The sequence below is a fragment of the Rana temporaria genome, chromosome 4, assembly GCF_905171775.1.
Source record: "Rana temporaria chromosome 4, aRanTem1.1, whole genome shotgun sequence".
NCBI lineage: Eukaryota > Metazoa > Chordata > Amphibia > Anura > Ranidae > Rana > Rana temporaria.
In genome coordinates this window covers 16,812,048-16,827,445 of record NC_053492.1, presented here as the reverse complement: position 1 = coordinate 16,827,445, position 15,398 = coordinate 16,812,048, and the positions used below count along the sequence as shown (strand labels likewise).

Sequence of the window (15,398 nt, the reverse complement as noted above, 5' to 3'; positions counted from 1 at the left end):
GACCGCCGCATGTACATATACGTCTGCAGAATGGCACGTACAGGCACATTGGCGTACCTGTACGTCCCTGCCTAGACGTGGGTCCGATCGGGACCCCCCCCCCGCGACTTGCGGCGGTCGGGTCCCCTCGGGGAGCGATCCGGGACGACGGTCGCGGCTATTTGTTTATAGCCGCTCCGTCGCGATCGCTCCCCGGAGCTGAAGAACGGGGAGAGCCGTATGTAAACACGGCTTCCCCGTGCTTCACTGTGGCGGCGTATCGATCGAGTGATCCCTTTTATAGGGAGACTCGATCGATGACGTCATTCCTACAGCCACACCCCCCTACAGTTGTAAACACACACACAGTGTACACCAAATTCTACAGCGCCACCTGTGGTTAACTCCCAAACTGCAACTGTCATTTTCACAATAAAGAATGCAATTTAAATGCATTTTTTGCTGTGAAAATGACAAAAATCCCAAAAATGTGTCAAAATTGTCCGAAGTGTCCACCATAATGTCGCAGTCACAAAAAAAATCGCTGATCGCCGCCATTAGTAGTAAAAAAACAAAAATTAATAAAAATGCAATAAAACTATCCCCTATTTTGTAAATGCTATAAATTTTGCGCAAACCAATCGATTAACGCTTATTGCGATTTTTTTTACCAAAAATAGGTACAAGAATACGTATCGCCCTAAACTGAGGAATTTTTTTTTTTTTTATATATGTTTTTGGGGGATATTTATTATAGCAAAAAGTAAAAAATATTGCATTGTTTTCAAAATTGTCGCTCTATTTTTGTTTATAGCGCAAAAAATAAAAACCGCCGAGGTGATCAAATACCACCAAAATAAAGCTCTATTTGTGGGGAAAAAAGGACGCCAATTTTGTTTGGGAGCCACGTCGCACGACCACGCAATTATCTGTTAAAGCGACGCAGTCCCAAACTGTAAAAACACCTTGGGTCTTTAGGCAGCAATATGGTCCGGGGCTTAAGTGGTTAAAGGGGTTGTAAAGGTAAAACATTTTTTCCCTAAATAGCTTCCTTTACCTTAGTGCAGTCCTCCTTCACTTACCTCATCCTTCGATTTTGCTTTTAAATGTCCTTATTTCTTCTGAGAAATCCTCACTTCCTGTTCTTCTGTCTGTAACTACACACAGTAATGCAACACTTTCTCCCTGGTGTGGAGAAAGCCTCTTGAGGGGGGAGGGGGCGAGCAGAAGTGTCAGGACACCCACTAACACACAGCTCCTTTCTCTATCTGCAAAGTAGATAGCGTCCTGAGCCTCCTGCTCGCCCCCTCAAGAGGCTTACTCCACACCAGGGAGAAAGTGTCACATTACTGTGTGGAGTTACAGACAGAAGAACAGGAAGTGAGGATTTCTCAGGAGAAATAAGGACATTTAAAAGCAAAACCGAAGGATGAGGTAAGTGAAGGAGGACTGCACTAAGGTAATGGAAGCTATTTAGGGATTTTTTTTTTTTACCTTTACAACCCCTTTAACCACTAGTGTTGAGCGGAATACGCCATATTCGATTTCGCGATATATCACGAATATATAGCCGAATATTCGTGAAATATTCGCTAAAATCGAATATTCGTGATATTTAAAAAAAAATTGCGAAATTTCGCTAATGCGAATTTATTGCGAACATTTTGCGAATTTTTTTTTTCTGATTGGCTCTGATACAAAAGAAGGGCGGAGAAAGTATTCTCGAATATTCGGAAATCGAATATTCGGAATATTTTATCAAAAAAAAAAATGTTGTGAAATATTTTGACAACTGTGGTAGGAGGAAGTCACATGATAGTGACGAATGCGCATGAGTCCACTGAGAGGTATCGGAGGTGACGTTGGCGACAGATTGCCCCTCTTTTTTACATGCTCAATTGTATTTTGGATTATGTGAGTACCCCTGTCTATTTTCTTTGAGAATTAAAATTTTTAAAACGGTATCACACCATCGATGCTTTATTTCTTTGGGGCGAGAAACTGACCAATCTGGGACGAGAACTCCAAGGAGGACCTGCCGTTGTTGGATCAGAGCCCATCGAGTGAACCATCTAATGTGGTTGGATCTATATGCTGTTACCTTACAGCAGTAAGGTAAGGGGACATCCTTACTTACCCTAAAAGGATCACTGGATACCCATTTTCCTCTCACTCCATATTGCGGACCTACACTTGCACTTTTGCTTTCTTGGACTTTTGAAATTTTACTTATATTTTTTGCTAATATTTTTCAAACTCTGTTGATGGACTGTTTATCACCAATATAGGAGTGCCACTTAGCACAGTTACCTGAAAAATTTTTTTTTTTGCACCATTACTTATAGTGTATTTCATCACATTAAGAGGAACCTGTGTAGTTATATGATTTGCACCATTACTGTTATTGTTCACTGATCATTTATATTTATTTTTATGCTGATGCCATTTGGGCTATATTGCTCCTCATTTCAATTACACCTACTTTCATTCCCCTCCCCCACCTGTTTATTCACTTATCCATTCACCACTGATTAGCGCAGCACTACCCTCCCCATTTTCATGTGGTAGGAGAACTCTGATTGGCTCTGATGCAAAAGAAGGGTGGAGAAAGTATTTGCGAATATTCGGAAATCGAATATTCGCGAATACTTTCTCCACCCTTTTTTTTGCATCAGAGCCAATCAGAGTTGTCAAAATCTCGCAATCAATTAGCGAAATTTCGATAAAATATCACCAATATTCGATTTCAGAATATTCGCGAATACTTTCTCCGCCCTTCTTTTGCATCAGAGCCAATCAGAGTTCTCCTACCACAGTTGTCAAAATATTTCACAACATTTTTTTTTTTGATAAAATATTCCGAATATTCGATTTCCGAATATTCGAGAATACTTTCTCCGCCCTTCTTTTGCATCAGAGCCAATCAGAAAAAAAAATAAAAAATTCGCAAAATGTTCGCAATAAATTCGCATTAGCGAAATTTCGCAATTTTTTTTTTTTATATTCGGAATAGCGAATATTGGCCGCGAAATTCGAGATATTCGCGAATACTCGAATATGCCATATTCGAGCCGAATATTCGCAATACGAATATTCGTGAGCAACACTATTAACCACGGCCCCACAAAACCCCTCCTCTTACCCACAACCTTCAAATCACATCAAATAGTGGGTGTGGTCAGTCAAATTTCACGAAAACAGTAGGAGGGTCTTAAAGGGGCATTAAATACCAGGATTGCATTACACACAGAGTGCGGAGCTGTCACTTGTAAACATAGAAATCAGACTTCTGTGTTTACAAGTGATTGTGGTGAGAAGGCACCAAAGGGTCTGAGCCAGAGGTGGTGGAACTGAGTTCCCCCTGAAAAAAAAGCCCTGCAGAGAGTAATAATAAAGACTAAGGTGAGGCCAGTGGTACAGAAGTCCCGTATCTCGAGTGGTCCCAAGGTTCCCAAACTTTATCAAATTGTGGAATAGAATCATGGACAGACGCTATTAAGTACTCCATCCTACCAATCTCAGTAACCAGATGCAGAAATCTGGACCACGGAGGGGGAGCTGTGGATAACCAGCACAGCGGTATAAGCCTCCTGGCTGCCAGTAAGACATAGGCGGCCAGGCGGTTTACATTTTTGGTTAGGCCAGGGAATGGAAGTCCCAAAAGAAAATTTAACCACTTCCCGACCTCCGCATGTACATATACGTCAGCAGAATGGCACGGACAGGCACATGTACGTACCTGTACGTCCTCTGCTAGACGTGGGTGGGGGGTCCGATCGGGACCCCCCCCCCGGTACATGCGGAGGTCGGGTCCGCTCGGGGAGCGATCCGGGACGACGGCGCGGCTATTTGTTTTTAGCCGCGCCGTCGCGATCGCTCCCCGGAGCTGAAGAACGGGGAGAGCCGCGTGTACACGCGGCTTCCGCGTGCTTCACTGTGTCTGCGCATCGATCGCGTCATTCCTTTTATAGGGAGACTCGTTCGATGACGTCATTCCTACAGCCACACCCCCCTACACTAGTAAACACACACAAAGTAAACCCTAACTCCTACAGCGCCCCCTGTGGTTAACTCCCAAACTGCAACTGTCATTTTCACAATAAAGAATGCAATTTAAATGCATTTTTTGCTGTGAAAATGACAATTGTCCCAAAAATGTGTCAAAATTGTCCGAAGTGTCCGCCATAATGTCGCAGTCACGAAAAAAATCGCTGATCGCCGCCATTAGTAGTAAAAAAAAAATGCAAAAAAACTATCCCCTATTTTGTAAACGCTATAAATTTTGCGCAAACCAACCGATAAACGATTATTGCGATTTTTTTTACCAAAAATAGGTAGAAGAATACGTATCGGCCTAAACTGAGGGAAAAAAAATGTTATATATGTTTTTGGGGATATTTATTACAGCAAAAAGTAAAAAATATAGAATTTTTTTCAAAATTGTCGCTCTATTTTTGTTTATAGCGCAAAAAATAAAAACCGCAGAGGTGATCAAATACCACCAAAAGAAAGCTCTATTTGTGGGGAAAAAAGGACGCCAATTTTGTTTGGGAGCCACGTCGCACGACCGCGCAATTGTCTGTTAAAGCGACGCAGTCCCGAACTGTAAAAACCCCTTGGGTCTTTAGGCAGCAATATGGTCCGGGGCTTAAGTGGTTAAAGGGTCAAATGAAAGGGACAAATCCATTACCTCCTGTAACAGTAGCCTCACCTTCTGCCAAAAAGGTTGGACCAGGGAACAATTCCAAAAGATATGAAACAAAGAACCAGTAGTGTTTCCACTATGCAATGCCTTGTACACTAGATATGTGCATTCCCGTTCGTACGAATGTTATTTTCGTACGAAAATGTTCATTTTCGTCCCCGCAGAATAATGTGTACATACGAAAAAATGAATGCACCAAAATACGAAAACGACCGGGATTACGAATGAGCCGCATAACGAACAACCGCAAATACGAACGAACGATCCGACGAAAATACGACAAAAAAAATAACAGCAAAAGAACGAATATGACATCTATAACAAAAGACTTGCATTCTGTATTTTGTTTGAATCCTTGTTCTGTTCGTATTTTGATTTTCAGTCGTATGTTCATATGACATCTAACAAAAGATTTTCATTCTGTATTTTGTTTGAATCCTTGTTCTGTTCGTATTTTGATTTTCAGTCGTATGTTCATATGACATCTAACAAAAGATTTTCATTCTGTATTTTGTTTGAATCCTTTTTCTGTTTGTATGTTCATATGACATCTTATAACAAACGATTTGTATTCTGTATTCTGAATTCCTTTTTTCTGTTCGTAATTTGGTTTCAAAATACAGAATGCAAATCTTTTTTGTTATAAGATGTAATTTTCGTTTTTTTGAATGGACAGTGAGTGTAGTTAGTGAAGCAGCTTCTCTTTTGTGCCGATCGGGACCCCCCCCCCGGTACATGCGGAGGTCGGGTCCGCTCGGGGAGCGATCCGGGACGACGGCGCGGCTATTTGTTTTTAGCCGCGCCGTCGCGATCGCTCCCCGGAGCTGAAGAACGGGGAGAGCCGCGTGTACACGCGGCTTCCGCGTGCTTCACTGTGTCTGCGCATCGATCGCGTCATTCCTTTTATAGGGAGACTCGTTCGATGACGTCATTCCTACAGCCACACCCCCCTACACTAGTAAACACACACAAAGTAAACCCTAACTCCTACAGCGCCCCCTGTGGTTAACTCCCAAACTGCAACTGTCATTTTCACAATAAACAATGCAATTTAAATGCATTTTTTGCTGTGAAAATGACAATTGTCCCAAAAATGTGTCAAAATTGTCCGAAGTGTCCGCCATAATGTCGCAGTCACGAAAAAAATCGCTGATCGCCGCCATTAGTAGTAAAAAAAAAATGCAAAAAAACTATCCCCTATTTTGTAAACGCTATAAATTTTGCGCAAACCAACCGATAAACGATTATTGCGATTTTTTTTACCAAAAATAGGTAGAAGAATACGTATCGGCCTAAACTGAGGGAAAAAAAAATGTTATATATGTTTTTGGGGATATTTATTACAGCAAAAAGTAAAAAATATAGAATTTTTTTCAAAATTGTCGCTCTATTTTTGTTTATAGCGCAAAAAATAAAAACCGCAGAGGTGATCAAATACCACCAAAAGAAAGCTCTATTTGTGGGGAAAAAAGGACGCCAATTTTGTTTGGGAGCCACGTCGCACGACCGCGCAATTGTCTGTTAAAGCGACGCAGTCCCGAACTGTAAAAACCCCTTGGGTCTTTAGGCAGCAATATGGTCCGGGGCTTAAGTGGTTAAAGGGTCAAATGAAAGGGACAAATCCATTACCTCCTGTAACAGTAGCCTCACCTTCTGCCAAAAAGGTTGGACCAGGGAACAATTCCAAAAGATATGAAACAAAGAACCAGTAGTGTTTCCACTATGCAATGCCTTGTACACTAGATATGTGCATTCCCGTTCGTACGAATGTTATTTTCGTACGAAAATGTTCATTTTCGTCCCCGCAGAATAATGTGTACATACGAAAAAATGAATGCACCAAAATACGAAAACGACCGGGATTACGAATGAGCCGCATAACGAACAACCGCAAATACGAACGAACGATCCGACGAAAATACGACAAAAAAAATAACAGCAAAAGAACGAATATGACATCTATAACAAAAGACTTGCATTCTGTATTTTGTTTGAATCCTTGTTCTGTTCGTATTTTGATTTTCAGTCGTATGTTCATATGACATCTAACAAAAGATTTTCATTCTGTATTTTGTTTGAATCCTTGTTCTGTTCGTATTTTGATTTTCAGTCGTATGTTCATATGACATCTAACAAAAGATTTTCATTCTGTATTTTGTTTGAATCCTTTTTCTGTTTGTATGTTCATATGACATCTTATAACAAACGATTTGTATTCTGTATTCTGAATTCCTTTTTTCTGTTCGTAATTTGGTTTCAAAATACAGAATGCAAATCTTTTTTGTTATAAGATGTAATTTTCGTTTTTTTGAATGGACAGTGAGTGTAGTTAGTGAAGCAGCTTCTCTTTTGTGCTGAGTACAGTAGTACAGTAAAGCCAAATAAAATTTTCTGTGGATTTTCGTCTGAAGGGAGATCAGTTGGCCAGACTTTTGAACCTGGAACCCAAAAATGGTTTTCTGATGGAGTTTAAAAACGAAAGAACGTTCGGTACAACGATCGTTTTTATGTTTGTTGTTAAAAAAGTCTGACCAAGTGTATGGGGCTTAACAATAGTTAATATGACGGGAGCTGCGGTGGCTCAACGCGATTGGCACTGCGCTGACAAGCCATTCACCTCTGCAGCCAGGGGTTCGGTTCCCGGTCTCGGCTACATGTGAATTGAGTTTGGTGGTCTCAGCCCGGCTCCCGGTGGGTGTGCTAGGCGAGGTAAGCCTACGCTTAGTACGCCCACCCCCCTCCCACAAAAACCACCACACCTACACACGCACTCGAAATTGGGTTAACACACATGCACTTTGACCACACGGTCTCTAAAAAAATTGAGGCAAAGGACTAACGGGGCTGGTTGAGCGGGCTAATCCTCTCACTCCCTTATAGGGAGTCCCTCTGCCCCGTTGGGCTTCAAAGCGGAGCAGGTAGGGCGGGAACAAACCTACGGAACGATACGAAACAAAAAAAAAAAAACGATCAAAAAAAATTTCTGTGCACATGTCTATTGTACACACGATCGGAATTTCCGATGAAAAAAGTCAGATGGAATTTTCTCATCGGATATTCCGACCGTGTGTGGACCCCATCAGACGTTTCAGCTAGTTCAGCTTTAAATTCTGATACATTGTTTTCAATTGTGACCCCCCTGTATTGTATGAAGAGAACTCAGCATTACAAGTCAGAATTCCTCATTAATAAAGAAAACAGAAATCGTTATTTTGGCATTGAAGATTTTTTTATTTTATTTAATGACAATATCTGTGTGGGGTGACGTCCTGCCCATCGCAATGAGTTGATGCCGATCTCATCTCTTCACTAATGTCTTCAACGGCTTCTTATCCAGAGCCTGCAACTGCTGTGAATAGAATAAGATAATAATTTATGTCTGTGGAGAGAGGGATGGACATTAGAGTGTTATCTCATGTCGATGGCTCAGTGTTCTCTGTACAGAACTGTGGTATATTTCAGAGCTATGTAAATGTATAGTAGGGCTGGGAAGAAAATCGATTTGATTTAAAAAAATTGATTTGTTCGATTTTTTCCCCCAGGACCGCCGCTGACAATGCACCGGTCCTGAGGAGCTGTGGACAGGAGTTTTCCAGGCGAGGCCAGGGCTTCGGCCTAGTCTGCGGCGTCCTAGCCCCGCGGACTAGGCCGAAGCCGCGGCCTCGCCTAAAAACTCCTGCCGGCAGCTCCCCAGGACTGCCGCTGACACCGCGTTGGTCCTGAGGAGCTGCGGGCAGGAGTTTTTAGGCGAGGTCGGGGCTTTGGCCTAGTCTGCGGCGTCCTAGCCTCGCGGACTAGGCCGAAGCCGCGGCCTCGCCTAAAAACTCCTGCCCGCAGCTCCCCAGGAGCGGCGCTGATACCGCGTTGGTCCTGAGGAGCTGCGGGCAGGATTTTTTAGGCGAGGCCGGGGCTTCGGCCTAGTCTGCGGCGTCCTAGCCTCACGGACTAGGCCGAAGCCGCGGCCTTGCCTAAAAACTCCTGCCGGCAGCTCCCCAGGACTGCCGCTGACACCGCGTTGGTCCTGAGGAGCTGCGAGCAGGAGTTTTTAGGTGAGGCCCCTCCATCTAGTTGTCATGATGCCGTATTTTCCAAATTCAGACTATTCCTATGACCAGGGATCGACAAATCCCGGGCGCCAGGTCGCCATGACGACTAGAAATAGTGTCCTGGCGACTTGGCTTGGAAGGTGGGCTGGGGCTGGTGCCATCTGGTGGTGAGCCGTTGGTATTACAAGTTATTACCACCAGATGTGAGCTGGCGCCATCTGGTGGTGGCCGTTGGTATTACAAGTTAAGCATTACAAGTTAAACAGCAATTCTAATGTCATTTTTCACTATTTTCACTGCCATCTTCTTCCATCTAATTAGAACCCCCAAACATGTTATATATTTTTTATCCTAACACCCTAGAGAATAAAATGGCGATCGTTGCAATACTTTCTGTCACGCCGTATTTGCACAGCGGTCTTACAAGTGCACTTTTTTTGGGAAAAAATTATACTTTTTTTAATTAAAAAATAAAACAGTAAAGTTATCCCCATTTTTTTTTTATATTATGAAAGATAATGTTACGCCGAGTAAATTCATACCCAACATGTCACGCTTCAAAATTGCGCCCGCTCGTGGAATGCCGACAAACTTTTACCCTTTAAAATCTCCATAGGCGACATTTAAAAAAATCTACAGGTTGCATGTTTTGAGTTACAGAGGAGGTCTAGGGCTAGAATTATTGCTCTCGCTCTAACGATCGCGGCGATACCTCACATGTGTGCTTTGAACACCGTTTACATATGCTGGCGCTGCTCACGTATGTGTTCGCTTCTGCGCGCAAGCTCGTCGGGACGGGGCACGTTTTCTGGCTCCTAACTTTTTTAGCTGGCTCCTAGATTCCAAGCAAATTTGTCAAACCCTGCCTATGACTAACGAACATTTGACCGAAAGAGAAAATTAGTCTAGTAACATTTGATTTCGATGTATACACCCCTTATTGGTGTATTCACTCCTTATGCCTTGGACACACGATCGGAATTTCCGATGAAAAAAGTCAGACGGAATTTTCTCATCGCACATTCCGACCGTGTGTGGACCCCATCAGACTTTTTTCCATCGGAGTTTAGAAGAAGAACATGTTTTATTTTTTTCAATGGAAAAAAATCCTTTCGTAAATTCCGATCCTCTGTGTGGAACTCCGACGGAGAAAAAAACACGCATGCTCAGAATCAAGTCGACGCTGCCCTGAGGCCTTGAACTTAATTTTTCACGGCTCGTCATAGTGTTTTACGTCACCGCGTTTTGGATGGTGAGGTGAGCAGGCTGGTGAATAGACATGTGCATTCGTTTTCGTCCAAATGCATTTTCATCCGAATTTCTAAAATGCCAGGGCACATAGTCAGTGGGCAAGAGTCTACCCTGCAGTCCCTTCCAAAAGCCCCTGTCCTGGTTGGGTCTGTGACAATCTTAACCACTTGCCCACCGAGGACGTCATATGACGTCCTCGACTTTGTGCGGTGATATCTAAATGATGCCTGCAGCTACAGGCATCATTCAGATATCACAGTCTTCTGCCGGCGATTCTGTGCACAATAAGAACGATCATAGCGGCAGTTACGCCGATTGATTGTTCTTATAGGCAGCGGGAGGGGACGTCCCCCCCTCCCGCCGCCATCCGGTGCTTCTCCGGGCTCTCCCGTGCCATCAGGGGCCCGGAGAACGAATCGGCCAGCGCCGGCTCACGATAGAGATTATCTCTATGATTGTCAGAGGCCCGGACGCAACGTTGTGACGTCACGCCCGGGTACCTGGAAGTAAAGAAAGCCGCAATCGCGGCTGTCGGCATGAGATCGTGAATTTTTTTTCCCGATCTCATGCTTTCAAGCCTGGAGGAGAGATGTGGGGTCTTATTGACCCCACATCTCTCCATAAAGAGGACCTGTCACCATACATTATGTGTGCACCCCAAAACTCAAACACACATGCGTATATCTATATAAATCTATATATATATATATATATATAAATCTATATATATATAAATATATATATATATAGGGCAGTAGGGCAATGGACAGTAGAACAGTTGATGGTGTCAGTGGGCAGGGACTGTTGTCAGTAGTTTATTTTTATTCTTTTTTTATTATTACTTTTTACAATTACATTTTTTATTATTTTTTTACAATATGTTTTTATAATAATTTTTTATTATTTTCTTTTACAATTTTTTAGGAGCACCATTGGAGGGCTTTGGTGAGATATCAGGGGCCTAAACAGACCCCTGATATCTCACTTTTGAGACAGGGAAAGGGGCTAAGGACAGAGATTTCTCTGCAGCCAAGCAGCAGGGGGGATATGTGCAGCACAGGGTGATTAGGGTGTGCCTGGGCACACCTGGCACACCCTGTGCACACGCCTATGCCTGTCACAGTGATTCCTATTACAAGGGATGTTTACATTCCTTGTAATAGTAATAAAAGTGATTAAAAAAAATGTAAAAAAAGTGTAAAAATAAAAAAATTAAGTAAAATATTTTTTTTTTAAACGCCCCTGTCCCCGGTAGCTCGTGCTCAGAAGCGAACACGCATGTAAGTCCCGCCCACATATGTAAACGCCGTTCAAACCCCACATGTGAGGTATCGCCGCATGCATTAGAACGTGTGCAATAATTCTAGCAAAAAAATTTAAAGCGTCGCCTATGGAGATTTTTAAGTACCAAAGTTTGGCGCCATTCCATGAGTGTGTGCAATTTTAAAGCGTGACATGTTAGGTATCTATTTACTCGGTGTAACATCATCTTTCACATTATACAAAAAAATTGGGCTAACTTTACTGTTTTGTTATTTTTTAATTCATGAAACCGTTTTTTTTCCACAAGTGCCACATCCAGCCATTCACTTGTATGTCAAGCTGTACTCAGGCTGTACCTATGGCTCCCTGGTGTAGGATATTGCTGCGAAATGTATGCTAGGCACAAAAATGCAGCCAACAATCCGTGTGCATGAACCCTTATGCCGCGTACACACGATCAGGCTTTTGCCCGGCCAAAAGCACATCGGAATTCCAACAGAATTCCATCGGAGTAAAATAGAACATGTTCTACAGTATATTTAAACTCCGATGGAATTTACGATGGAATTTGGAAAACACACGGTCGGAATTTACGTCCGTCTGACTTTTTCAATCGTAAATTCCGATCGTGTGTACGGGGCTTTAGACAAACTTTGTGGTAAAGTGTGTATCAGGCCAATAACTTTTCTTCTAGTTTTAGACGTAATGGGGAAGGATCAAAACCCATAGACTACCCCATTTTAAAATCCAGGTCCTTCACAGGGAGGTTGCTGGGGGGGGGGGGGGGGGGCTGGCTCTCATCAAAATTTAGCAAGTAAGGTTGACTTACCCACAGGGTCCCGGCATTGGTTGGTACAGTACTCTCGGCAGCACTTCTGCAGTCCTCCACAGTTTTCATCTACGCCACAGATAGTTGTGTCGAAGGAACCACATCTGACTACTTCATTGCCCTTGAAATAAGGACACTGTCCACTTTTTTCAGCTGAAAGAAGCAGAAACAGATTTTTTCCATGGATTTATTCATAGGGTCACATGCAGGGGTGTTGCTAGTGCCAGGCACCCAGGGTTTGTCACCCTAAAGGCAAGAGGTGAAGAGAAGGGACGGCTTCCCTGGGCACAGTGTATTTTAAGGATGGGGGCGCCGCAAGTTCCTTCTACTATAAGGCTGCACAGCAGCAGTGACAGCGGCATCACTACTTCTGTCAGCCCAGAGCTGGTAGCGGCAAGGAGAAAGCCAGGGGGAGGTGGGGGCTGTGCTCTCTCTCCCCCTTCCTCCTTTTAAGCTTGCACATAATGAAGGGGGTGGGGCACAATTCAGCATATTTTGCCATGGGCACTGGATCATCAGGTCCTGGCACTCCCCGGACATATATTTAAAGCGGGGGTTCACCCTTAGAGGGCACTTTTCCCCCTTAGATTCCTGCTCGTTATTACTAGGGGAATCGGCTATTTATTTTAAAATATGTGCAGTACTTACCCGTTTACGAGATGCATCCTCTCCGTCGCTTCCGGGTATGGGCTTCGGGAATGGGCGTTCCTTCTTGATTGACAGTCTTCCGAGAGGCTTCCGACGGTCGCATCCATCGCGTCACGATTTTCCGAAAGAAGCCGAACGTCGGTGCGCAGGCGCAGTATAGAGCCGCACCGACGTTCGGCTTCTTTCGGCTACGAGTGACGCGATGGATGCGACCGTCGGAAGCCTCTCGGAAGAATGTCAATCAAGAAGGAACGCCCGCTCCCGAAGACCCATACCTGGAAGCGACGGAAGAAGATGCATCTCGAAAACGGGTAAGTACTGCTCATATTTTAATATAAATAGCCGATTCCCCTAGACCAAACGAGCAGGAAGCTAAGGGGAGATTTTTTTTTTTTTTTTAAATGGGTGAACTCCCGCTTTAAGTATTTTTTCATTGTTTTTGTTATTTCTCATTTTGATGGTTTCACTTTAAGCATCAGTAAATCCCTACTTATTTAAAAATTATGTTTTTTTTTACAAAGGTTTTCTTTCACTGATACATATCCCGCAGGGTAGTACCCAGACCCCCATAACCATTGTTTACCCAACAACTTGCATATGAGCATTCAAAATAGGCACTATTTGGTTCCGAACGTTTGCGATGTTTGAAAGTTCTGCCGCAAACTGAACAGGGGGTCGTTCAGCCCCTCTCTATGTGACAACAAGAGACCCAGGGCTGTCCAAATCTCATTAACCAGCTTTCATTTCTTTTCACATACATCTGATTACTGAGTTTCAAGGTGGCAGAGACCATCATGGCTTCCTTGACTATTAAATGTAATAATGTCATTTTGCTTTACATAACAGGACATGTTCCTAAATTCTTGTAGCTCCCTTAAATGCCATGGCAGGACCCATAGTCAGAAGGCAAGAGTCTACCCTGCAGTCCCCTCCAAAAGCACCTGTCCTGGTTGGGTCTGTCACAATCTTATATTCCCAAAAATATCAGTTGATGCAGAATAATTCTGGTGAGCTACCGAGTAAAGTTACCGTATATACTCGAGTATAAGCCGAGTTTTTCAGCACATTTTTTTGTGCTGAAAATGCCCCCCTCGGCTTATACTCGGGTCACCTTTTTTCGCCTGATCTCTTTGGGGACCCGGTACCGGCCGGCCATAGGTCCCCTGGACCCCAAACTTGATACACATCTACAAGTGTGCAGAGTTTGTTGTCCGGGGGACCTACGGCCGGGGAGCACCGATTATTCAAATCCGGGCACCCCTTCCATAGACTCCCATGTTAAACGGTAATTTCTCTGGTGATCTTGGGGACCCGGTACCGGCCGGTGTTAGGTCTCCTGGACCCGGAACTTGGCACACATGTCGCCCCATTTCTCCTCTACAAGTGTGCAAAGTTTGCACCGCCACTGAATACTATACACAGATTCATGAATTGCATGAATCTATGTATTGCCGCTCCCGCCCACTATTCAGATGGCCGGCCCCCTGGTGAGCGCCGGCCATCTGAATAACGGCAGCTGGTTGGCTTTGGAAGTGCCTATCAGAGCCCTAAGGCTGTAATCGGCTTCCAAATAGTTATCCAGGGGACGCACGGGGGGTGCGTTCCTTGGATAAGACTGACAGGCGTCTCAGCCAATCAGGTTCACCGGTAACCTGATTGGCTGAAGCTTCATCGAGGGCGGGAGGAGACATCGAGGGACCGTGGAAGGAGGATGGCTGACCCCAGAAAGGTAAGTGCCGGGCAGGGGGGCAAGGGGGCAGAATTTTGCAGGGCACAGTGGCGACAATTACAGGGCACAGTGGCGACAATTACAGGGCACAGTGGCGACAATTACAGGGCACAGTGGCGACAATTAAAGGGCACAGTGGTGACAATTACAGGGCACAGTGGTGACAATTACAGGGCACAGTGGCGACAATTACAGGGCACAGTGGCGACAATTAAAGGGCACAGTGGCGACAATTACAGGGCACAGTGGCGACAATTACAGGGCACAGTGGCGACAATTACAGGGCACAGTGGCGACAATTAAAGGGCACAGTGGTGACAAATGGCACAGTGGCGACACTTGATGGGCACAGTGGCTGCATTTGATGGCATGGCACAGTGGCTGTGTTTGATGGCATGGCACAGTGGTGACAATTGATGGCACAGTGGCTGCGTTTGATGGGCCCAGTGGCTGCATTTGATGGGGCCAGTGGCTGCATTTGATGGGCACAGTGAGGCTACAATTGTTTTTTTTTTTTTCGTTTGTTTGCGCCCCCCCAAAAAAATTTGAGCACCAGCCGCCACTGTGTAGCAATATGGTTACATTTAATGAAGGTACAACATTTAGCAACTTATTGCTACACTGAGGCCCCGTACACACGGCCGAGGAACTCGACGTGCCAAACACATCGAGTTCCTCGGCCAGTTCAGCACTGAAGCCGCCGAGGAGCTTGGCGGGGCGAGAGCTCCCATAGAACAACGAGGAAATAGAGAACATGTTCTCTATTTCCTCGCCGAGCTCCTCGTCGGCTTCCTCGGCCGAAAGTGTACACACGGCCGGGTTTCTCGGCAGAATTCAGCCAGAAACTCGGTCGGAAGCTGAATTCTGCCGAGGAAACTGGTCGTGTGTACGGGGCCTTAGAGGTGCCTCTCTTCTCTTTTACATCCTGTAAAAAAAATGCTTTGGTAT

The 15,398-nt window shown here is 44.4% G+C and overlaps 1 protein-coding gene across 2 annotated transcripts in view; it reads right to left on the bottom strand.

Annotated features, from left to right (window-relative positions):
• Positions 1-7,894: 7,894 nt before the first annotated feature.
• LOC120935982 (whey acidic protein-like) overlaps positions 7,895-15,398 on the bottom strand; it is a 140,171-nt gene continuing 132,667 nt past the window's right edge. Inside the window, exons 6-7 of one of the 2 annotated variants that reach the window (XM_040348038.1) lie at positions 12,074-12,226; positions 7,895-8,033 (exon numbers count right to left, since the gene is read on the bottom strand). In XM_040348038.1, the coding sequence (XP_040203972.1) occupies positions 8,014-8,033; positions 12,074-12,226 (173 nt within the window). In that variant the 3' untranslated portion in view covers positions 7,895-8,013. The remainder of the gene's footprint in view (positions 8,034-12,073; positions 12,227-15,398) is intronic. The other variant, XM_040348040.1, reaches the window with a different exon arrangement.